This window comes from Vulpes vulpes, chromosome 1 (assembly GCF_048418805.1).
Source record: "Vulpes vulpes isolate BD-2025 chromosome 1, VulVul3, whole genome shotgun sequence".
In the NCBI taxonomy this organism is placed as follows: Eukaryota; Metazoa; Chordata; class Mammalia; order Carnivora; family Canidae; genus Vulpes; species Vulpes vulpes.
Window position 1 is genome coordinate 184,201,521 of NC_132780.1, and position 25,229 is coordinate 184,226,749.

The following is a 25,229-nucleotide window of genomic DNA, read 5'->3' on the forward strand; positions in this document are numbered from 1 at the left end:
TTCCTTCTACCACAGTATCTGTGGCCTTGGCAAATGTTTTCAGAATTTCACCATTTCTATGATTTTGGTAATGTAAATATTTTTCATGATGGTGGCAGTATTCCAAAATGATTTGATATGGGGATTTAATATCCATCAGCTGGAGATAATGGAACATGGAACAACAGGTTGGCTTTGGCAGCCTGGGTCAGGATTGGCCACCAACTGTGTGTCCTGAATGACCTCAGTTGATTTGGTGTCTTTTTATTTCAACATGATTTGATTCTGAATTTAACGAAGGTGTTTCTGTCTTTGCAAGTGTGTTTCCTGATGTCATTAGAAGCTGTAGATTTCAGAGACCACATGTCCATGGGCCAGATGTCTCAAGAGGGATCATTAATTGCAGTTGCTTGAGTTCGGTGCACACGTGGTTAAAGAGGAAGAAGGTGTTAACATTTCTCAAATGAGTTCTGTTTCATGTTTGTACACACATGCTCTTTTTAAAAATTCTACTGGCATATTGTTTACGGTGGGTACTGGCAAACATCACATCTGCTTGCATCTTGTTCAGAATCTCAATAACTCTATCATTCAGCCCTGGTGCTTATTTCTCTTCTAGGCCTTTGTGGAGAGTCGATAATGCCTGCCATCTGCCACAGAGCACATCGCTACCTGCCAACAGGCAGGCTGGGGTGACCTCTGCTTCCCCACTACTGATTAGTATTCACACGCTAGCTTATTAGGAATGACCCCACTAGGCCTCTCTGTTTCTTTGCCTTTGCAGTGGTTGGCGGCTCACCTGGCAGGCACGGCAGTGAAGGAAGCTAAAGATATAATCAGGGGATGCAGGCAGGCTTTACAAACCAGATGGCGTCCACAGTCCTGTGGCAGGGGACCGGACTGCTAATGCAAACGCTGATTCCTAATACCGGGATGGGTTGCCTTATAGAAAGCACCCAAGGAAGGCATCATCAGAGTTTTGAGTTAAATCCACTCATGTGAAATGTATTGAATATATTTCTTCACAGAATATCTGAAAGAAAGGTTTGGCTATTTTATTAAAAAAGACATTTGATTGGAACAAGATTCTTCCAACATGTTTAAAAAGGGGGGGAGCAGATATATGCAAGCCTTTTCAAACTGGACAAACCACTCTTTTTAAAGTCTTATCTTTAAAAGAGAAATTAGAAATGAGCTAGTAGATAGGCCTTTAGTGAATGGACCGATGTTTATGTAAACTTTTTAAAAACGTATTCCTTTACAGCTTTGTGAACTGGTGAAGTTCTATGTATTAGAAACATCGGATGATCTATCAAAATCCAAATTTTTCTTGACAAAAAGGAATCTGGGTTCTTCCTGTAGGTTAGTGTTTATGTACAAAGGAAATAGTTAGGTTTACTTACCTGTCCATTACTTAAGATTTAAAATTAAGGTCATATTTGATTTTCATCTAATTTTGCATTTTACATTAGATTTTAGAAAGGAGCCATATTTAAAAGGAATTGAGCATGTCTTTCTCATTACTGAGAATGACCAGAAACCAAATAGTGGACCTTTCATCATTCCTGAAGTTGTATAAAATTTGGCCTTCTACCAAAACAAACCTATGCTTAGAAATAACTTTCCCAGTTTGGTAGGAGATGTGATTATAAATGCGTTAAAATGGGCTAATACTAAGACAGCATGGAACTTTGTTGTGAAACCAGATCTTTTCTCTTCCATTGATCTTGGGAGGTTAATTTTGGAAAGAACAGCAAGGTTATCCCAGCCCTAGTTTATGTAGAGGCCTTGGGTAGCCAGTGATTATTATCACAATAATTTTTAAAGTGTATATTTATTATGTGTCACTCTTATAAATATTTTATGAATTTGATCTTCATAACAAGCTTGTCAGGTAAGGGAGGACTCTCCCCACTTTACAGATGAGGAAACAGGTACAAAGAGGTTAAATAAATTGCTCAAGGTCACACAAAGGTTATAAACTCAGACATTCTGGCTTCAGGGCCTTTTTTTTTAAGACTTTTTTTTTTTTTTTAATTCATGAGATACATAGGCAGAGGGGCTTCCCTGTGGGGAGCCTGAGGAGGGACTCGATCCCAGGACTCCGGATCATGACCTGAGCCCAAGGCAGGTGCTCGACCACTGAGCCACCCAGGGCCCCGAGAGCCTGTTTCTTACATCATTATACCTAGCCATGTGCTTTCACTCTTAAGCAATTTGTACGAGTACATTCTCTCTATTGGGTGAGAGAACCATCATGAAAATTTCTACATTCTCGTGTGCTTCCCTTATAAAATGCAAATGCCCTGTAAAATGCAACCCAGACAAGAGGAAATGCCTTTGTAAGTTGCAAAATAAAGTTGGAATATTTGGTTCTTCTGTAGTTGTTCTCAGGTAAGAAAGCCATACCTTTCAAAATATGTAAACATCATTCCGGTAGAACGTGATGGACAAACTAGAGTCCCAGCTACTAAGGAGGCACTGCTGTTTTCTGCTGTGGAGCTCTCCTATTAACAGAATTCACCTGAATTTCTTTTCAGAATAAATGGATAAGCCGTAGTCCCATGCTGCAGAGAAGGGTCTACCATTCCATGGCTGCTGTTCAAAGAAAGCTTTATGTTCTTGGAGGCAATGACTTGGACTATAATAATGACCGGATCCTTGTGCGGCATATAGATTCTTATAACATCGACACTGACCAGTGGACGCGTTGTAATTTCAACCTTTTGACTGGCAAGTACCTTTGACTAAGTCAATCAGGAAGAGAAGAGATTCAACAAGTTGCCACACTTGTTTTCTTATACGTCTTCACAGCATCTCTAAATACAAGTGCATGGTGGGAGAATAACTTTCTCATATTAACCAGAAAGGTGCATATTATTTGTCTCACAAAATGTGACTCTCAGATGATCAGTCTAGTTTTTCAGGGCCTCCGCTACTTTCTTGTGTCTTCTCACTTGGTTGAGAGAGGTCTGTCAAGCCATTTCTTGGCAATAAATATTCACACAGGAACTTTGAGACAATTAAGAGGAACCAGAGAACTGATAACTCTTTACAGAAGCAATTTATCTTTTTTTTTTCTTTTCGCGTTTAGTCCTCTTTGATTTATTTTGAGGTCAGGAGTCTGATCTTCATTATTTGTTACTGTCATATACGGGTTCTGTCTATATTCTTCTGACAACTAAATCTCAGGCCAGTTCTGTGCACAGGGTTTGGTGGTGTTTCTGGCCACATAGCTATTCAGGCATTACCCAGGGCAACACTAGGTACGGACCCTCCTCATCCCAAAAGGGAATAAAAGAAAAGCAGTGGACAACTTACCCTTAACGTTTTTTTTTTTTTTAAAGATTTTGTTTATTTATTCATGAGAGACAGAGACAGAGGGAGAGAGAGGCAGAGACACAGGCAGAGGGAGAAGCAGGCTCCATGCCGGGAGCCCAATATGGGACTCAATCCCCCGTCTCCAGGATCAGGCCCTGGGCTGAAGGTAGTACTAAACCTCTGGGCCACGCGGGCTGCTCCCTGAGGTTCCTTTATAGAATCGAAAACTTTCCCTTGTCAGCTTGCATTTTAAACATCCACAGGGGATTGGGTCCCTTCCAGGATGCTCCACTAAGTAAGTAAATCACACAAACTCAAAATAGTGGGCTGGGCTAGCACCTGCAGACATATTAATATGCTGAGTAGGCTCGCCACCACTCACAGCTGCTGCCAAGGAGGCCTCCTGAGTGTGGAGCTCCTGTTACTGTGAAAACTATCTTTGAGGCCCACCTACAAGTACTTAACTCTCTCCAAGTTGCTGTAGTGGTACCTTAGCCCCTCGGTCCCTGGATCTGTGTTTCTGTCTGCTGTAGGATCCAGCTTATTTATTACCACAGTCAATCCGGTGTCAGCCCATCAATAAAAAGAGACTCTCTCACTCTCTGATGGCCTCCAGGGAAGAATAGGTGATAGTGAGTAATTCTGTATATTTTTTTTTTTTAATGGGGGAGGAAGCTTCCATCATTTTGGCGTGTCAGTATCTAGGGAACCCTGGGCTGGTCCCAGATCAGGAACTTTAATATAGTCTTAAACTGTTGTGTATGTAAGGAAAGGGAGGATAGTAACTTTATCAATGTTTTCTGTCATTTGTCTTCATTTGAAGGACAATAAGGGTATGGCTCTGTTTTATTGGCTTCTTGGGGTTGCAGCTATTACTCTACAAATGTAAGCATTTGCTTTAAAAGCATTTATGGAGGTGTTTTGCATTTCAAGAATATACCTTATTTCTGCCACTGTAAGTTAATGGTATACAACATAGCACAGAACTATTATTTTGTTATTGCTTATTATTGCTGTATTTAATGCTGCATTTACCAACTTGGCTCACTAATAAGTATTTTGGCCTGGTTCTGACCTGACACAGATTCATTCTCTGTGAAAGAGTGGTTAATTCTTCCCTCTGAGTACTGGGAGGTGGTGATTAGTTGCTGCAAAAATCCTGTGGAGCATACAAGTGTGCCACAGGGGGAAATTGTATCCCTCAGTGGCAAAAGGGTTAATTAAGACATGCAAGGAGATGGATTTATTTTTTCTTTTTATTCAATTCTCTTTACTTTAGGCCAAAATGAATCTGGAGTTGCTGTCCATAATGAGAGAATATATTTAGTTGGTGGTTATTCGATTTGGACAAATGAGCCTCTGGCTTGTATCCAGGTGAGTGGTTGAAGTTCTTTTTGAAGTTTATTCAAATGGTTCAGTGAGGTTACTTTTTGCAGTGCTGCTACTAAAGAAGAGATATTTACATGTAGAAAGAGGTTTGAGCTCCCTTTTTGCAGTTGGTGTAGCCACTAAATTTCATCCTGCTTCCTAAAAATGATGCCTAATAAATGATCACGCCCTAGTGAAAATAAAGAGGGGAATGAGCTTTGAAAAATACATATAATATATCCTGGAGATGGGGAAAGTGGGATACCTTTCTCTTTCTAATAAACCAACCAAACAAACAAACACAACACACACAAAAATCTTTAGTGATAGTACTATAACACTCCTAACAAATCACAGATGCCTCCTTTCCACTCAGTTGTTTTATTTTCATATTGCAATTTGTTCATTCCAATAAATCCCACCTACAAAGGTGCTCTTCCTTCCTGGCCAACTTGTGAGCAGTAGTGGTTGATGATTAGTCTGATGGAGATAGCCTCTGTCCCAGAGAACAGCCCTGGCGCATCAGCATGTGAGCAGCGGAGGGGAGGCAAGTCGCCAGCTGAGCTTTTTAGAACAGCAATAGCTTTTGTTGGTATACATATTCAAGGTTTTATTATTTTATTTTTTACAGTTGTTACCATAGTTGTGTTTCTGTTATACATGCTCTCTGAAAATGTATTGACATGTATTAGGCCTGATTTTTCTCATGATCTTTAGAAAAAAGACATCCTTAAAACTACTCTTAACATCTAACTGCACCTTTGGGGGGAGATTTTTAACTACTGCTTCATTATCTTTAATAGTCACAGGACTATTCAAGATTTTAATTTTTTTCTTCAGTCACATCTCATAAGGTATATATATTTTCTTAAGAAACTTTTCCATCTTGTCTCAGTTTTCAAAATTGTTAGCATGTAGCTGTTTTGTATTGAAATTTGTTTTTCTTGCCAGAGGTTTGTCTGGGTATTTAACATACTTCTCTTAAGTAGATCTAAATAAGGGAAACATATATATGAACAACATAATAAACAATCTGGTCCTGATGAATGAGTTCTGGGTTGACCAGTTAAAGAAGATAGAGTGGGTTTTTTTTTTCAGTTTATTTAGATTTAGATATTATTAACATTTAATATTGTATTAGTTCAAGGTATACAAAAAATGTTATATATGTATATATTGCTAAATGATCAAAGTAAGTTTAGTTAATAAATTTAGTCCAAACCCCACATAGTTACAAAAGTTTTTTCCTTTTGTGATGAGAACTTTTAAAATTTATTTTCCTAGCAACTTTGAAATATTTTATATTGTATTGGTAATTGTAGTCACATGCTGTACACTATATCCTCAGAATTTATCTTAGAGATGGAAGTTTGTATATTTTTTTATTGAATTATATATGCCGTACAATGTTACAGTAACTTGAGGTGTATAGCATAGTGATTCAACAAGTCTATACATTATGCTATGTTCACCGCAAGTGTTAACTACCATGTGTAACCATACAATGTTATTACAATATCATTGACCATATTCCCTATGCTGTACCTTTTATTCCCATGACTTATTCATTCCATAACTGGAAGCCTGTATGTTCCAGTTCCCTTCACCCATTTGCCCATCCCACATACCCACATTCCCTCTGGAAACAACCAATTTGTTGTTTGTTTTTATGGGTCTCTTTCTGCTTTGTATGTTTGTTTTATTTTTTTATTTTAGATTCCATATATAAGTGAAATCATATGGTATATGTCTTTCTCTATCTGACTTATTTCATTTAGCATAATATTCTGTAGGTCCATCCATGTCAGAAATGTCAAGATCTCATTTTTTATGGCTAATGTTCCGTTTTTTATATATATCTTCTTTATCCATTTGTCTATGAGTAGACACTTGGGTTGCTTCCATATCTTGGCTATTATAAATAATGCTGCAGTAAACATAGCGATATCTTTTTGAATCAGCGTTTTTGTAGTCTTTGGGTAAATACCCAGTAGTAGAATTTTTGGATCATATGATATTTCTATTTTTAATTTTTTTGAGGAAACTCCATACTGTTTCCACAGTGGTCACACCAGCTTACATTCCCTACGAGCAATGCATAAGGATTCCCTTTTCTCCATATCCTTGTCAACACTCATTATTTCTATGTCTTTTTGATACTAGATGTTCTTTTTGATACTAGCTGGTGTGAAGTGATAGCTCATTGTGGTTTTGACTGGTATTTCTCTGATGAGTGATGTTGAGTGTCTTTTCATGTGTCTGTTGGCCGTCTGTATGTCTTTGTTGGAAAAATGTCTGTTCAGGTTCTTTGCCCAAGTTTTAATCAATTTTTGGGGGGCTTTTTGGGGGGCGGGTATTGTGTCAGTTCCTTACATATTTTGGATAATAACTCTTTTATCAGATATGCCATTTGCAATTATCTTTTCCCATTCACTGGATTGCTTTTCCATTGTGTTGATTTCCTTCACAATGCAAAAGCTTCTTATTTTGGTGTTGTCTCAGTTTATCTTTGCTTTTGTTTCCCTTGCCTGGGAACATATCTTAAAAAATGTTGCTAAGGCCAATGTCTAAATAGATTACTGTCTGTGTTTTATTTTAGGAGTTTTATGGTTTGAGGTCACACATTAAGTCTTTAGTGCATTTTGAGGGTTTTTTTTTTTATTTTAATTAATGTCTGTAACCCCACATAGTTACAAAATTTTCTCCTTTTGTGATGAGAACTTTTAAAATTTATTCTCCAAGCCACTTCGAAATATTTAATACAGTATTGGTAATTGAAATGTAATTTAAGAAGGTGGTTCAGTTTAATTCTTCTGCATGTAGCTGTCCAGTTTCTCCAACACCATTTATTGAAGAGACTGTCTTTTCTTGATTGTGTGTTCTTGCCTCCTTTGTCATAGATTAATTGACCTTGTGAGTGTGGGTTTATTTTTGGATCTCTATCTTATTACATTGATCTATTGTCTATTCTTGTGCCACTACCAAATTGTTTTGACTATTGTAGCTTTATAGTATATCTTGAAATTTAGGATTGTGATACCTCCAGGTTTGTTTTTCATAAAATTGCTTTTGCTGTTAAGGGCCTCTTATGATTCCATACAAATTTTAGTATTATTACTCTAGTTATGTGAAAAATACTCTTGGTTTTTTGATAGGATTGCATTGAATCTGTAGATTGCTTTGGATGGTATGAACATTTTAATGATCTTAATTCTTCCAATCCATTAACATGGTATATCTTTCCATCTGTTAGTGTTATCCTCAATCTTTTTAATTAATGTTTCATAGTTTTCAAAGTACAGGTCTTTTATCTTCCTGGTTAACTTTATTCAAATGTATTTTATTCCTTTTGGTGCAACTGTAAATGGAATTGTCTGCTTAATTTCTGTTCTACTACTTTGTTATTAGTATATAGAAATGCAAAACATTTTTGCATGTTAATTTTGTATTCTGCAACCCTACTGAATTCATTTATAAGTTTTAATAATTTTCTGATGGAATGTTTAGAGTTTTCTATGTATAGAATCACATCACCTGCAAATAGTGACAACTTAAATTCTTCCTTACCAGCTTAGATACCTTGTATTTCTTTTTCTTTTCTAATTGCTGTGGCTGGGACTTCCATTATTATGTTGAACAGAAAGGGCAAGAGTAGACTCCTTGTTTTGGTTCTGATCAAGAGGAAAAGCTCCCCATTTCCCCCCGTTGAGTTATGATGTTAACTGGGGTTTGTAATATATGGCTTTTGTTATGTTCTCTCTAAACTCTGTTGAGTGTTTTTATCATGAAGGGTTGTTGAATTTTGCCAAATGCTTGTTCTGCATCTACTGAGATGATTATATGATTTTTATTCTTCATTTTGTTCTGTGGTGTATCATGCTGATTGATTTGTAAATATTGAATCATCCATGCATCTCTAGAATAAATCCCTCTTGATTATGATGAATTTTTTTGTTATATTGTTGAATTTGGTTTGCTAATCTTTTGGTGAGAATTTTTAAAGATTTATTTTTTTTTGAGAGAAAATATGAGTGGGGTAGCGGGAGAGGTAGAGAATCCAGCAGACTTTCCACTGATTTCAGAGCCTGACACAGGCTCAATCTCATGACCCTGAGATCATGACCTGAGCCGAAACCAAGAGTTGGGCATTCAGCCAACTGAGCCAGCCAGACACCCAGTCTTTTATTGAAAAATTTTGTGTCTCTTTTCATTATGATATTGGCCTGTAGTTTTCTTTCTTTGTAATGTCTTCATCCGGTTTTGGTATCAGGATAATGCTGGCCTTCTAGAGTATATTTGGAAGTTTTTCTTCCTCTTCTACTTTTTAGAATATTTTGAGAATAATAGTGATTAACTCTTTTTTAAATGTTTGGTAGATTTCACTTGTGAACTCATCTGCTCTTGGGCTTTTGGTTGTTGAGAGTTTTTTCCATTATTGATTCAGTTTTGTTACTAGTAATTGGTCTGTTCATATTTTTTATTTCTTCCTGATTCAGTTTGGTAAGATTGTATGTTACTAGGAATTTACTGTTTTTTCTGTGTTGTCCCATTTGTAGGCATATGATTTTTATAGTAGTTTCTTATAATTTTATTTCTGTGGTGTCAGTTATAACTTTTATTTGAATTCTATTTTTTTCTTGATGAGTCTGACTAAAGGTCTGTTGATTTTTGTTTATCTTTTCAAGAACTACCTCTTCATTGTGTTCATATTTTCTATTTCTTTTTTGGTCTTTCATTTATTTTTGCTCTGACATTTTTTTTTTTTTTGCTTATCTTTTTCTATTTCTTTTAGATGTAAAATTATCATAGATTTTTCTTATTCTCTAGGTTCCCCTGTATCACCATAAATTTCCCCCTAGAACTGCTTTATCTGTGTCCCAAAATTTTTTGACTATTTTTTTTGACTGTTGTTTTAATTTTCATTTCTCTTCATGTATTTTTTCATTTCTTCTCTGATTTCTTCATTGACCGATGAGGTGTGTAATAGCATGTTGTTTAGCCTTTATGTATTTGTGCTTTTTCTTGTAATTTTCTTGTAATTGTCATTTCTTGATTCATACTGTTTTGGTCAGAAAGGATGCTTGATAAGATTTCAGTCTTAAAAATACTGACCCTTTTGTGGCCTAAAATGTGACCTGTCCTGGAGAATGTTCCATGAGCACTTGAAAAAAAATCTGTTTCCTATTGGTTTTGGAGAGTATGTTTTGTGTATATATAGTCTAATATGTCATTCATAGATACTGTTTCCTTATTGATTTTCTGCCTGCATGGTCAATCCATTGCTGTAGGTGGGTAAAGTCCCTTACTATTATTTTATGACTGTCAATTTCTCCCTTTATGTCTTTTAATACTTATCTTATGCATTAGGTGCTCCAATATTGGGTGCATAGATAATTACAATTGTTATCTCTACTTGTTTGACTGATTCCTTTTATAATTATATAATTCCCTTGTTTGTCTCATTTGTATTAAAGTCAATTTTGTCTGATATAACTATTATTTCCTGGTCTTTTTTTTTTTTTTGCTTCTATTTGCATGGAGTATCTTTTTGCCTCCCTTCACTTTCAGGCTGTATGGTGTATGTCTTAGGTCCGAAGTGATTTTTTTTTTGTTGGTGACAAGTAGATGGGTCTTTTTTTCTTTCAATCTATTCTGTTACTCTATGTTGTTTGAAACTTACGGAGCATTTATATTTAAAGTAATTATTGATAGGTAAGCATTTTTCCATTTTATTCTTTTCTGGTTGTTTTTGTAATTCCTCTGTTACTTTATTTCTTGCTCTTTGTGTGGTTGATGGCTTTCTTTAGTGTAATGCTTGGCTTTCTTTTTATTTTTTGTGTATCTATTATAATTTTTAGTTTTGTTTACTATGAGGTTCATATACAACATCTTAAGTATATAGCCACTTATATTAAATTGATGGTCACTTAAGTTTGAACATATTCTACAAGAAGTTTATTTTACTCTCCTTTACATATTTTATGTATATAGTCATATTTTATATCTTCTTATTTTGTGAATCCCCTTAGCTAACTATTATTGATTTTACCACTTTTGTGTTTTAGCCTTCTTATTAGATTTTAGTGATTCATCTAGTGCCTTTAGTGTATACTCATTACATTTTTTTCTTTCATTATTAGAATAGTAATTATGGCCTCTCCCACTTAAATAAGTCTCTAACATTTCTTGTAAGGCTGGTTTGGTGGTGATGAACTCTTAAATTTTGTTTTTGTGGGAAACTCTTTATCTCATCTCCGTTTTGAATGATAACCTTGTCCGGTAGAATATTCTTGGTGGTAGATTTGTTCTTTTCGTACTTTGAATATATCATGCCACTCTCTTACTGCCTACAAAGTTTTTGCTTAAAGATCAACTGATAGCCTTCTGGGGTTTTCCTAGTACACAAACAGGTGGTTCTCTCTAGCTGTTTTTAAAAATTCTCTTTATTTTTAATCTTTGACATTTTAATTATGTGTCTTGGTGTTGACATCCTTGGATTCATCTAGTTTGAAACTTTTTGTGTTCCCCAGACTTGGATATCTGTTTCCTCTACACTTTTCTCAAGTCCAGTATCTTATGATTATTACTTTAAATACTCTAGGAGGCATATTATATGTTTCACTTAGGTCTCTTGCTGTGGTTTTGTCTTGTTCTTTCATTTTGGGCATATTACTCTGTCTCCTCATTTTGTCTAACTCTGTGTTTCTATGTGTTAGGAAAGTCAGCTATGTCTCTTGCTCTTAAAAGTAGTGGCCTTCTAAAGAAGAGGCTCTGTGATGCCATGTAGTGCAATATTGCCTGTTCATCAGAACCTGATACTTCATGGGATGTCTCCTGTGTGTGTTGTGTGTGCCTTACTCTTGTGGCTGAGCTACATTTGCCATTAGCCTGGTCTCCTTTAGTGGCTCTCTTTGCCTACTGTAGGCAGTGTTTGCTCTCTGTGTTGTTACTGGGCCAGTCAGTTTACCTTGAGTTTCAGCTGGGTCAGGCCAGGTTTTTGTTAGAGTACAGTAGCACTGAACTGCAGGGTGCTCTTCTTGTGTTGTTTCCTGAGAAGCTTTTGTTGGTGGGTGAGATGTGTGGTCAGACCAGATATGCAATCCCAGCCCACTGCCGGAGCAGTACTTTAAATGGTTTGTGTGGTTTTCTTCCCCTTTCCCCAGGACAGTTGTGGTGTTCCTGGGAAGGTGTTGGGGTGGTGCTGACTCCTGTTGGGGATGCTTGTATACTGCCACACTCATGGAACCACTTTGGATGGACTTTTGCTGAGAGTGTGTTGGAAGGAGTGGGTTCACAGGAGAATGTGGAGGTGGGCATGGGGGTGGTACTTGTGATGTTAGCAAGGTTTGCACTGTTCTGCTTTGGGAGAAAGTCTAGCTACTTTGAAAATTCCTACTGAAGCCAGAATGCAGGGGCTGCAGGAGAGTGCAGTGGTAGGAAGAGCTCTTAGCAAGCTAGATGGACTCTATGCTGAGTTGATTCTTGCCATGTGTTTATGTATCTAGGCTAGGGGGCAGGGAAGGTAAATGACACCTGCCAGGTCTTTTGTCCCCAGAGAAATCTCCCAAAGATCTCTGCCCCTCTAGTACCTGCTCTGATATTGATAAAAAAATCTCTATTTCATATTCCCCAAGGATCTTTCAAACTACTGTTTCTATACTGTATCTCAGTGGGGCAGTTACACTTTATCTTTAAGGATGGAGACTCCATTTCTAATCCCCATCCTGTTTTTTCAGAGCTGAGCTGTTTGTCAAAGTTCTATATGTGAAGCCCCACTAATTTTAAGAACTCAAGAAGTAAAGCCCCTCTGGCTTTCAAGGCCAAATGTTATGGGGATTTGACTTCCCAGTGTAGGTTCTCCATGTTTGGGATACCTGGTGTATGGTCTACCACTTTCCCTTCTTGTGCCTATAGCATTGCTTCCACCTGCAGACAGCCCTGCATATTACTTTGGCTCCCAATCACATCTCCACCCTTCCTTCCCTCTTCCATGTGGCCTTTGTCTACATTTACTTATTGAGAGTATTTGGTCATTTTCTGGGTTATTTACACTGATTTGGGTCTTATCTAGGTGTATCCAGAGGACAAGGTGAAACTAGGATCATCTCACTCTGCAACCTTCTCCATAAGTCCTAATAAATTTGCTTTCTTAGAAAGTCAAAATTATAGTTAGTTCTGTGTTCTAACAGCCATTTTGATGTACAAAATCAATCATTTTGAAAATGTGTTTATTCCCATGCTGGCACAGTGGTCCTACGTAGTACACATTTGATAAAGGCCTTTAAGAGCCTTTACTATTTGTGGGTAACACGTGTCCATTTAAGCATTTGAATCATGACTTAAAGAGATGTTTGGAATGGAAGTCTTCACAGACTACATTTTGTCATTTATCATGTTTTATTTTAGTTATTGACAACTGGTTACAGGTTGTATTATCATTCATTCTGAATGGTAGTTGCACAATTTCAAATACTTGCTTACTTTAGGCATGACTAAGGGACCATTTATTTTGGTTAAATAATAGTAATATATTGATGGTTGGAGAGACTACTTTTTTTTTTATAAGATTTTATTTTATTTATTCATGAGAGTCACACAGAGGCAGAGGGAGAAGCAAGCTCCATGCAGGGAGCCCGACGTGGGACTTGATCCCGGGTCTCCAGGATCTCGCTCCAGGCCGAAGGTGGCGCTAAACTGCTGGGCGACCGAGGCTTCCCTGGAGAGACTACTTATACGTTCAGAAGCAAGCTACTTCTTTACTACTTGCAGGAAGAATATCTATCCATAGATGAGAGAGTGTAATAATGTTTTTGAGAAAATGGTGATTTGTACTTAGGAATTTCAGTCTCATCAACAGGTTGAAAAGTACAGGAAAATGTGGTAGAGAAAACACATTAAAAATATAAAAGATTAATAAATATATATATACTTATATATAAAAGATTAAATTTTTCATTAGTCACACATTGATATATATAATCCTTGGATTCTAAGGGCATAGCTAAGATTAATGAGGGACAGTTCAGAGATTGGTCCTTTAATGTCCAGAAGGACTAAGGTCATTTTTTGCTATTGAAAATACCAGAAAATAACCAGTTTCTTTAGGCTGCCCTTCTGAACTCTAATCAAAGCTTCTTTGTCACTTGTAGGATTCAGCCACATAGGGATGAAGCATTTTAGATAGCGAGAAAGTATACTATTTTATTTCCTTCTACTACTTGACTTAGCATAGACTCCTTGATCCATTACAAGGGCTATGCAAACAAGGGAAAAACTGAGATGCTCTTAAGTTAATGCTTGTTTAAAGACTGAGATTTGGACTTGTTGGTAATAACTCATGGAGAAAACTGAGGATAGATTCATAAGGAAAGTGCTCTTGTTAATTACTGGGTGTGCAAGAATCATCTGGCACAGGGGTTGACTCTAACCTGATGTGCTGTGGATGATGAGCAGCACATAAGGGAGCAGCTGCATAAGTGTGCAAGTGATTAGTCTGTATTTCCAGATCACCTCCACTACTCTTCATTTACAATTACTTCCTTTTGGCTGGAGGATATGCTGCCAAGCTGGCACCTCGTTCTCCCAAACGCCTTCTCTCTGGCAGTTTACAGGGGAGTGTTTTAGAGAAATACTGCCAAAACTTCTTTTCCCTTCTCACAGATTAAATAAATTACATCTGTTTAACATATGCAGTCTCCATTGGCCCAGGGAATGAGACAATAGCTCTCTAGATGATGACCTCAACTGACATTTTGTCTTCTAAAAATGTATTGTTGTGGAGGGGATATTGTGAATGGCACAAAATCTTTGTTCTCTCTTTGGTTGGAACCATGAGCTCACATATTGGCTCTGCCACTTACTGTATGACCTTGAACAAGTCAGTGAACTTTCTCAATATCTAAATTTCTTCTTTATACATTGAAGACAATACTTACCCTTATATCACTGAGATAGTGAAAGGTCTCTGTTTTCTATATTTAATGAAATACTAATCAAAATCCCATTGGGATTTTCCTTTTTCTCTTAGGGTAGGGAGATAATGTTGTCAGATTGATCTTAAAGTTTCTCTAAGAAAGTTAAATGTATAAAAATAAGAAGTTTCTGAACACTAAATGAAGGCGACTTGCCCTACCCAGTCAAAACAACTGTAAATGTGGTACTGTAGGATGATGCACAAATCAACAAAAGAGAACCATAAAAAAAAGTTTATAGGTTGCATAATTTTTTTTTTTAAATTAGAGCTAGTAGTATATTTTGTTCAACAAACGGGATGGAATATCTAAATGAGGGAAAAAATAGCAAGGAGTTTGATATTTTATTTTAGGCTGTAGTGATTTCTCTCTTTATGAACTTGGATCCCCAAATGACAAGGGCCCCTTTCATCTAAAGAATGTGTTTTTATAGTTAAAACCTTAATTATTCAGCTTAGTGATAGATGAAGGCAGCAGTGGACAAGATCATTAAAGAAAAGTACCAAGAGGTCTCTGGTTGGGAATAATAAGGCACATGTACACTTAGGATGCAGGTGGAAAAAAGAGGACCAAAGGTGGATAGCAACAGGATAGTGTCAATTATGAACTTTTTTAAAATCATGGAATCCAAGAGATGAAAGGTTTCAAATGAGGTTAGAGGAAGGTCAAATGAAGATAGATTAAGAAGATTGAGGGCTGGAAAGGGCCTGATGGGTTTGACAAGTAGGATATGACCACCTTTCTTTAAGAAATAATTTTTCTAATACACATATGGTCTCTAACTTATGATGGCTGACTTATGATTTTTCAGTTTTACAGTGGTGCAAAAGCAATACTCAGCAGAAACCATACTTTGAATTTTGGATTTTGATCTTTTTTCAGGCTAGTGATATATAGTACAATATGCTCATGATGCTGGACAGTAGCAGCGAGCCACAGATCCTAGGCAGCCACACAACCATGACGGTAAACACACAACCATTGTTTTTCACTTTCAGTTTAATATTCAATAAATTACATGAGATACTTAACCCTTTATTATTTTTAAAAATATTTACTTTAGAGCAAGTGTGCACAGTTGAGGGGGCAGAGGGAGAGAATCTTCAAGCAGACTCCCCGCTGAGCATGGAGCCTGATGCGGGACTTGATCCCACGACCCATGAGATCATGACCTGAGCAAGGGAGTTGACAAACAAATGAGCCATCCAGTTGTCCCTACTCAATATTTTATTATAAAATAGGATTTGTGTTAGATAACTTTGCCCAACTGTAGGCTAAGGTGAGTGCTTTGAGCACATTTCAAGTCAAACTTGTCTAAGCTATGATGTTTGATAGGTGTATTTAATATATTTTTGACTTTTGATCTTTTTAATTTATGATGGGTTTCTTGGAACATCACTCCATTGTAAGTTAAAGACTTCTATTAAAATTAAGCAGGCTTCAGTGAGGTGACAGCAGGTCCAGACTAACAAAGAGACTCTTCCATATAACAAAAGAGATTAACTCCAGCTTAAAAGGGAAATAACTGGCGGAAAATATCCAGACCCAATTGATTTTCAATCTGCTACTTAGCTTTGCTATAATATTCTGTGTCCTAGATACTATGCTAGATGTCACCAATTCTCAGAACAAAGCTGCAGGGTTGATGTTTGCTTCATTTTACAGATGAGGATTTGTAAACCAACATATCATAATGCTAACAAATTTGGGCAAGTTACTTAAGTAGTGTAAGATATAAAAAATTAAATTGACATATGTTATATTAGTTTTATGTGACATACGTTATATTAGTTCATACTATTTTTTTGAGAGTATTAGTTCATATTAATTTGAAATTTTATACACTACTCAGTACTCACCATGATGACCATACTTATCATCTGTCACCATATAAGGTTACTACATTATTGACAGTATGCCCTATCCTGTACTTTTCAGCTTCAGGACTTATTTTGTAACTGGAAGTTTGTGCCTCTTAATCTGCTTTATTTTGCCTGTTTGGCTAGCTCACTTCTCCCTCTGGCAACCACCGGTTTGTTCTATGTACTTACAAGTCTAATATCCTTGTTTATTCATTTGTGTGTTTTTAGAGCCCACATATAAGTGAAATCATACAGTATTTGTGTTTCTCTGTCTTATTTCACTAGTGTAATACCCTCTTGATCCATCCATGTTGTCCCAAATGGCAAGATGTTTATTCTTATGTGTGTAATATTCCATTTGTGTATGCATGTATGTATGTATGTACAATCGCATCTCTATCCATTCCTGTTAATGGATGCCTAGATTGTTCCACATTTTAGCTATGTAAACTATGCTGCAATAAACACAGGAGTGCATATATCTTTCCATATTACTGTTTTCATATTCTTTGGGTCAATAGCCAGCAGTGGAATTACTGGATCATTTGGTATTTCTAATTTTTTAAGGAACCTCTGTAATGTTATCCACATAATGGATAATGTGGCTGCACATTTTCATTCCTGACAGTAATGCAGGGTGTTCCTCCTTATTCTGTATGTCCTCAGTAACACTTCTTAGAACTTTTTAAAATACTAGCCATTTTGACTGGTGTGAGGTGATGTCTCATTGTGGTTTTTGATTTGTATTTCCCTGATGATTAATGATGAGCCTCTTCAAGTGTGTATTGGCAGTCTCTCTGTGCTCTTTGGAAAAATGTCTGTTCAAGTCTTCCGATCATTTTAAAATTTTCTTTTTGTGTTGAGTTGTAGAAGTTCTTTATATATTTTGGATATCAACCGCTTATCAGCTAGATTATTTACAAATATCTTCTTCCATTCAGGAGGTTGCCTTTTCATTTTGTTGGTGGTTTCCTTTGCTGTGCAAAAGCTTTTTATTTTGGTAAAATTTCAATAGTTTATTTTTGCTTTTGTTTCCTTTGCCTGAGACCACCTATTCATAAATATATGGCTATGACTGATATCCATGAAATTACTATATTTTCTTTTAAGATTTATATTGTCTTGGGCCCCACTGTTAGGTGTTAAATGAATTTTGAGTGTATTTTTGTGTGGGGTGTAAGAAGGTGATCCAGTTTCTTCTGCATGTAGCTGTCTAGTTTTCCCAGCACCATTTATTGTATAGACTGTCTTTTCCCCATTGTGTATCTTGCCCCATTTGTTGTAGGTTAACTGACCATTTAAGCATGGGTTTATTTCTGAACTTTCTATTCTTTTCCATTGATCTGTGTCTATATTGTGGGATTGCACTGAATCTGTAGATTACTTTGGACAGTATGGATTTTTTAACACTGTTCTTCTGAACCATGAATATGGTATATCTGTCCATTTTTCTCATCTTCAGTTTCTTTCACTGGTGTTTTATATATGATTACAGAGTACAGGTCTTTCACTTCTTAGATTTTTCCTCGGTTATTTTATTCTTTTTGTTGCAATTATAGATTTTTTAATTGCAATATTCTTGACGGTTGAATTAGTTTCAGGTGTACAACACAGTGATTCAGCAAGTTTATACATTATGCTATGGTCACCATGGGTATAGCTACAATCTGTCACCCTACAATGCCATTATTATACTGTTGACTACATTCCCTATGATGTGCATTTTACCCTTGTGATTGATTTATTCTATAACTGGAAGCCTATACTTCTCACTTCCCTTCACCTATTTTGCTTATGTCCCACTCTATCCCCTCTGACAACCATCCATTTATTCTCAGTATTTATGGGTCTGTTTTTGCTTCTTTCTTAGATTCCACATATAAGTGAAATCATATTATATTTGTGTTTCTCTAACTTATTTCACTTAGCATAATACTCTTGGTTCACTCATGTTGTCCCAAATGGGAATATCTTTTTATGGCTGAATATTTCTTGTACATACATACCACTTCTTCATCTATCAGTGGGACACTCTGTTGCCTCCATATCTTGGCTATATATACATACATAATGCTGCGATAAACATATGGGTGCATGTGTCTTTTTAAATTAGTGTTTTTGTATTCTTTCAGTAAATAGTATTGGAACCACTGGCTCTTCTGGTATTTGTTTTTAATTTTTTGAGGAACCTCTATACTGTTTTCTACAGTGACTGCACGGTCGTCCCACCAACAGTGCATTAGGATTCCCTTTTCTTCACAGGTTCTTGTCTTTTTGATACTGGCCCTTCTGACTGGTGTGGTAATACTTCATTGTGGGTTTGATTTGTGGTTCTCTGATGATTACTGTTGTTGAGCATCTCTTCATGTGCTTGCCATCAGTATGTCTTCTTAGGAAAAATGTTCGGGTCCTTTACGATTGTTTTAATCAGATTGTTTGGTTCTTTTGGTGTTGAGATGTACAATTTCTTCACATATTTTAGACATTCACCCTTTAAAAGCTATGTCATTTAAAAATATCTTTGGCTTTGTTGATGGTTTACTTTGCTGTGCAAAAAAAATTTTTTTCCCCTGTAGTCCCAATACTTTACTTTTGGTTTTGTTTCCCTTGCCTCAGGAGACATATCTAGAGAAATGTTGCAAAGGTCACAGTCAGAGAGATTACTGCCTGTTTTCTTTTACACGTTTTAGTTTCGTGTCTCCCACATAGGTCTTTAATGCATTTTGTGTTTATTTTTGTGTGTGGTGTAAGAAAGGGTCTTGTTTCATTCTTTTGTAGTAGTCCAGTTGTCCCAACACCATTTATTGAACAGACTGTCTTCCAACATGTATTTTTCATCTTCTATTGTAGATTAATTGACCATATAAGTGTTGACTTTTATTTGGGCTCTCTATTCTGTTCCATTAATCCATGTGTCTATTTTGTGCCAAAACCACATTGTTTTTACCATGACAGCTTTATAGTAGGTCTTAAAATCTTGCATTGCAATACCATCAGCTTAGTTCTTCAACATTGTTTCCTTGGCTATTCAGGATCTTTTGTGGTTTCTTAAACATTTTAGAGATACTAATGCTCCCAGTACATGAACACAGTGTATCTTTATACTTGTGTTGTCTTTATTCTCTTTCATGACTGTTGCAGTTTTCAGTATACAAGTTTTTCAAATCCTTGGTTAGGTTTACTACTAGGTATTTGGTAGAATTTTGGTAGAATTGTAACTTGAATTATTAATTTTTTTGCTACTCCATTATTAGTGTACAGATATGCAACTCACTTTTGAGTATTCATTTTATATCCTGCAACTTCAGTGCTACAGTGACAACTTAATTTTCTTCCTTACCAATCTGTATGCCCTTTTTTCTTTTTTCTAATTACTGTGGTCAGGACTTCAGTACTATGCTGAATAAGAGACAAGAGTAGACATTCTTCCATTATTTTTGATCATAGAGGAAAAGTCTGTTTATCCTCATTAGATTTTTTTAAAAACTTATTTATTCATGATAGTCACACAGAGAGAGAGAGAGAGAGGCAGAGACACAGGCAGAGGGAGAAGCAGGCCCCATGCACCAGGAGCCCGATGTGGGATTCAATCCCGGGGCTCCAGGATCGCGCCCTGGGCCAAAGGCAGGCGCCCAACCGCTGCGCCTCCCAGGATCCCTGTTTATCCTCATTGACTAACATCTTTGCTGTGGGTTTCATGTTGTCGTTTATTGAGATATGTTCCCTCTAAATCCACTGTTAATTTTTATCTGAAACATGAATTTTATTAAATGCTCTTTCTGTATCTACTGAGATCACAATATTTATCATTGTGTATATTAGTGTGATACAGCATGCTGATTGACTTACAAAGATTGAACTGTCCTTGTATCCTTTAAATAAATCCCCTGGATTGTGGTGAATGGTTCTTTTAATGTATTGTTGAATGCAGCTTGCTAATCTTTTGTTGATGATTTTTGCATTTATGTTCATCAGGGATACTGGCCTGTAGGTTTCTTTTTTCTTTTTAATAGTATTTTTGATTTTTGTATCAGGGCAATGCTAGTCTCATAGAATCTGTTTGGAAACTTTCCTTCCTCTTATTTTTTTGGAATAGTTTGAGGACAATAGGTATTGACTCTTCTTTTTTGAAATGGTTTCTAGGAATTTATCCATTTCTTCCAGGTTGTCTAGTTTTTTGGCATATAAATTTTCATAGTATTCATAGTATTTTTATTTCTGTGGTATCAGGTTACTTTTCTTTAATTCTATTTGTGTTTTTTTCTTAAGTCTAATTTTCTTTCAATTTTATCTTTTCGAGACCTAGCTCTTGGTTTTGTTGATCTTTTCTTTTAGTCTCCATTTCACTTATTTATGCTCTGATCTTTATTATTCCCTTCTAACATTGGGTTTTGTTTGCTCTTTTTCTAATTTCTTTAGATGTAAATTAGATTGAGATTTTTGTTTCTGGAGGTAGTCTTAGATCACTATAAATTTCCCTCTTTTGAAAGCTGTTCTAGGATTTTTGACTGTGGTGTTTTCATTAGTCCTCAAATATTTTTTAATTGTGTGTGTGTGTGTGTGTGTGAATACTTCATTAATCTACCAGTCATGTAGTAGCATTTTATTTAACCTCCATGTATCTGTGGGTTTTTTTTTCTTGTTATTGATTTCTACTTTCATACCACTATGGGCAGAAAAGATGCATAATATTTCATTCTTAAGCTTACTGTGGTTTAGCCTATGATCTTTAGCCTATGACATTCTAGAGAATGTTCCATGTGCACTAAAACTCTTGCTTTTGGATGGAATGTTCTATATGTATCCATCTGGTCTAACATACCATTTTAAAGACCTTATTAGAGGGGCATTTGGGTGGCTCAGTCAGTTAAGCAGCTGCCTTCATCTTGTGATCCCAGGGTCCTGGAATTGAGCCCCACATCTGGCTCCCTGCTCAGTAGGGAGCCTACTTCTCCCCCTTCCACTCCCTCAGCTGGTGCTCTCTTGTGTTCTGTCAAATAAAGTCCTTGGGGTGGGGGTAATAAAGACACTGTTGAATGTTGGTTGAATGTCTGACTCTTGATTTCGGCTCAAGTCATGGTCTTGGGGTTGAGATCAAGCCCCATGTTGGGCTCCATGCTCAGCAGGGAATCTACTTGAGATTCTTGCCCTCTCCTTCTGCCACTGCTAATGTGTGGACTCTATCTCTAAAATAAGTGAATAAATCTAAAGACACTGTTCATCCCCTCTAGTGTATATTTTACTTATTATATTCTCAGCTCTGATTTTTTTGTATTTTCCTTCTCTTGAGATTTTCACGGAGTTTTTCCATTCTTCTCTGTAGTACAGTTAGTTTCCTTATAACCAATCTACCTGATGGAGATGACCATTATATTTAATTCTCTATTTCATCTAGTTAATTTTCTGAGGTTTTATCATATTTATTTGGAGCATATTTCCTTGCCTCCACATATTGCCTTTCTTTTTGTTCCTACAAATTAGGTAGAACAGCTACTTCTAACATTGAAGAAATGGTCTTGTGTATGGTCCTTTCCTATGTAGACATGTGTGTCCAGTGACTGGCTGGCTGGAACTGCGGTTGGCATGGGCTTGATGGTCCTGGGGCCCTCAGTGCTGGGGCTTCCCTAAAGGGATGGCTGGAACTGAGAGTGGGCATGGGCATGGGCCAGGGTATTCCTGTGACTCTCCACACATCTCCAGAGGATGCCCTGGCAGGATAGCTAAAACCAAAGTTAATGCAAACTGGAGGGTGATGGGGGATTCTCTGAATGGTGGGCACCTGTAGGTTAGGTGGAGGCAAAGAGGGGTGCAAGCTGGGGTGTCCTTGCCACTCTATGCAGGGGCTGAAGCCAAGGTGTAGTGTAGTTTGGGGCATCCTGGGGTGCCACATACAATAGGTGCCTTGAGAGGAGAGCTGTATCTGAACTGGGTGCATGCTGGGGTGTCCTGGAATGCTTAGTTCATGAGATGCTCTGGTAGGGCAACTAGACACATGGCTGGTATGGGTTAGGTTGTCCCAAGGCATTTGATGCAGGGTTTGCCCTGGGCAGGTGGCTGATAGCTGAGGCAGGGTGCAGACTGGGGATCCTGGGATGCTCTGTGCACATAAATCTGGAAGCTCTGAGCTGGGGGTGTCATAATGTAGCAAGACATTAGAAGCTAAATTAGTGTGTGCCTAGAGTGTTCCACAATGCTTTGTGCCTGTGTCACCTTGGCAAGATGGCTGTAGCTGTAATGAGTGCTGAGCAGGGGTGTCTTGGTATGCGACAAGCTGGAGGCTATCTTCTTGGGATGGCTTGCTCTGATCTAGAGGCCAGGGACTCACTGAATCAGTAGGCTGGCTAGGGGGTCTGGTCCCTATTCCTGTCTATGCTAACAAGGTGGACAGGGAATGTAAAGAGTGGTACCTCCAATGCAGAGAGTTCTCCCTGCTTTCCTGTTTGACGGTGGGAGTTGGATCCTTGACAGTCTAGTTGCTTTTAGTTTGTGGCTTTCATTCTGTGCCCCAGAGAAGATACATCTGTTCACAGTTCCTTAGTACTATCCCTCCCCATTGCTATTTGCATTGCTGGGACCGTGGGTTATCTTCATTACTATATCTCTATCTCTCTTGGAGTTGTCGTTTATCTTTTGTGCAGAAGCTGTTCAGTCAGCTCTCACTTCTCCCTCAGGAGGAATTGCTCCAGATAGGCTTATATCTGGTATGTCTGTGGAGGAGATGAGTTCAGTCTTCATAAGCCATCATCTTGGATTACCCTCCAATGGGATTTTTTTTTTAAGATTTATTTATTTATTCATGAGAGACACACACAGAGAGGCAGAGACACAGGCAGAGGGAGAAGCAGGCTCCCTGCAGGGAGGAGCCTGATGTGGGACTCAATCCCAGATTCCAGGATCACACCTTCAGTCAAAGGCAGACGCTCAACCACTGAGCCACTCAGGCGTCCTCCAATGGGATTTTCTTAATTTCTCTTTCTGCTGCTAGAAATGTAACACATTTCTGTATCTTAATTTTGTACCCTGCAACTTTACTAATAACTACATTTATCTGTTCATCGGTAGTCTTCTAGAATTAGAAAATATGTATCTTTCTACATTTTTTTTTTTTTTTGGTTTATCTTAACAATTTAGATACCTTCCCTTTTTGATTGCTGCAGCTGGAACGTCCAGTATTATGTTTAATAAAAGTGGTGAGAGTGGAACTTCTTGTCTTGTTGCTGGTCTTAGAGGGGAAGCTTTCAGTTTTTCACTTTTCAGTATGATGTTGGGTTGTGGGTGTCTCATATTTGGTTTATCATGTTGAGGTATATTCTCTTTATTATTTTTTTGGTATATTTAAACCCACTTCGTTGAGTTTTTATCACGAATGGATGTTGCATTTTGTCAAATGCTTTTTCTGCAACTATTCAGGTGATATGATTTTTAGTCATTCCTCATAATGTGATATATCACATTGATTTACTTGTGAATATTGAAACACTTATTTCTGTAATAAATCCCATTTGATCATGGTGAAAGATTTTTTTTTAATGTATTGGTAAATTCAGTTTGCTAGTATTTTGTTCAGCATTTTTTGCAACTAGGTTCATGATGTATGCTGGCCTGTAGCTTTTTGTCTTTTTGTAAGGTTTTTGTCTGGTTTTGGTATCAGGTTAATATTGGCCTCACAGAATATATTTGGATATTTTCCTTACTTTTCTATTTTGTGGAATAGTTTGAGGAAAACAGCCATTAACTCTTGTTTAAATGTTTGCTGAATTCACCTATGAAGCCATCTGGTCCCAGATTTTTGTTGTTGGTTGTTTACTAGTAATGAAATTGAATGGGTAATCAGTCAGTTTATATTTTCTATTTCTCCCTGAATTGGTTTTGGAAGATTGTAGGTCTTTAGGAATTTATCCATTTCTTCTAGGGTGTACAATTTGTTGGCATAAAAATTTGATAGTAGTTTCTTGCAATCCTTTGTATATCTGTGGTGCTGGCTGTTACTTCTCTTCCCTCATTCCTGATTTGGGTCTTGATGTGTCTGGGTAAAGGTTTATTAATTTTGCCTATCTTTTCATTAATAAGTTCTTTTATTGCTCTTCTCATTCCTTTTATTCCTTGCTTCCTTCTACTAGCTTTGGGCTTTTTTTTCTAGATCTTTAGGTGTAGAGTTTGTATCATAAGGTGGTCATTTACATTTTGCTCAATGAATATTTTTTCCATTCACGGATTGATCTAGTACCATGTTGTTAAGCCTCTGTGTTTGTGTAGTTTTCCAGTTCTTGTAACTTATTTCTAGGTAGTGTTGTAGTTAGAAAAGATGCTTGATATGATTTCAGTCTTTTTAAATTTCTTGAGATTTGTCTTATGGCCTAATATGTGATCTTTTCTGGAGAATATTGTAGGTACACTTGAAAATAATGTGTATTCCAGTGTTTTTGGATGGATATGTTAGGTCCATCTGGTATAATGTGTTGCTTAAAGCCACAAGACCTTTTTATTAAAGGAGGAAAAAGCTACCTACCTCATCACTGTTCTAAAGATTAAATCATTATAAACTTTTATCAACAAATTATGTAGACAATCAAATATATAAATGTATATAATAGCACTTACCTGGATCTTAATATATATTTCTGATACCATACTGTGATGGGGGAAAAAAAACCAATGCCTAAGGTACGTATGGTCATGGTGGCATTACTGAATTCAACTGCAGGCATCCTTTTATGTGTATACTTCT

At 36.9% G+C, this 25,229-nt stretch overlaps 1 protein-coding gene across 10 annotated transcripts in view; it reads left to right on the top strand.

Moving 5' to 3' along the window:
* The window catches only part of KLHL32 (kelch like family member 32), a 275,868-nt gene that overhangs the window by 204,470 nt on the left and 46,169 nt on the right, over positions 1-25,229 (top strand). For all 10 annotated transcript variants that reach the window (XR_011997162.1, XR_011997170.1, XR_011997169.1 and 7 more), the window contains 2 exons: positions 2,520-2,712; positions 4,580-4,674. Coding sequence is in view for 7 of the 10 variants with exons in the window: in XM_026002906.2 (XP_025858691.1) it covers positions 2,520-2,712; positions 4,580-4,674 (288 nt within the window). In the remaining 3 variants the exon portion in view is untranslated. The remainder of the gene's footprint in view (positions 1-2,519; positions 2,713-4,579; positions 4,675-25,229) is intronic.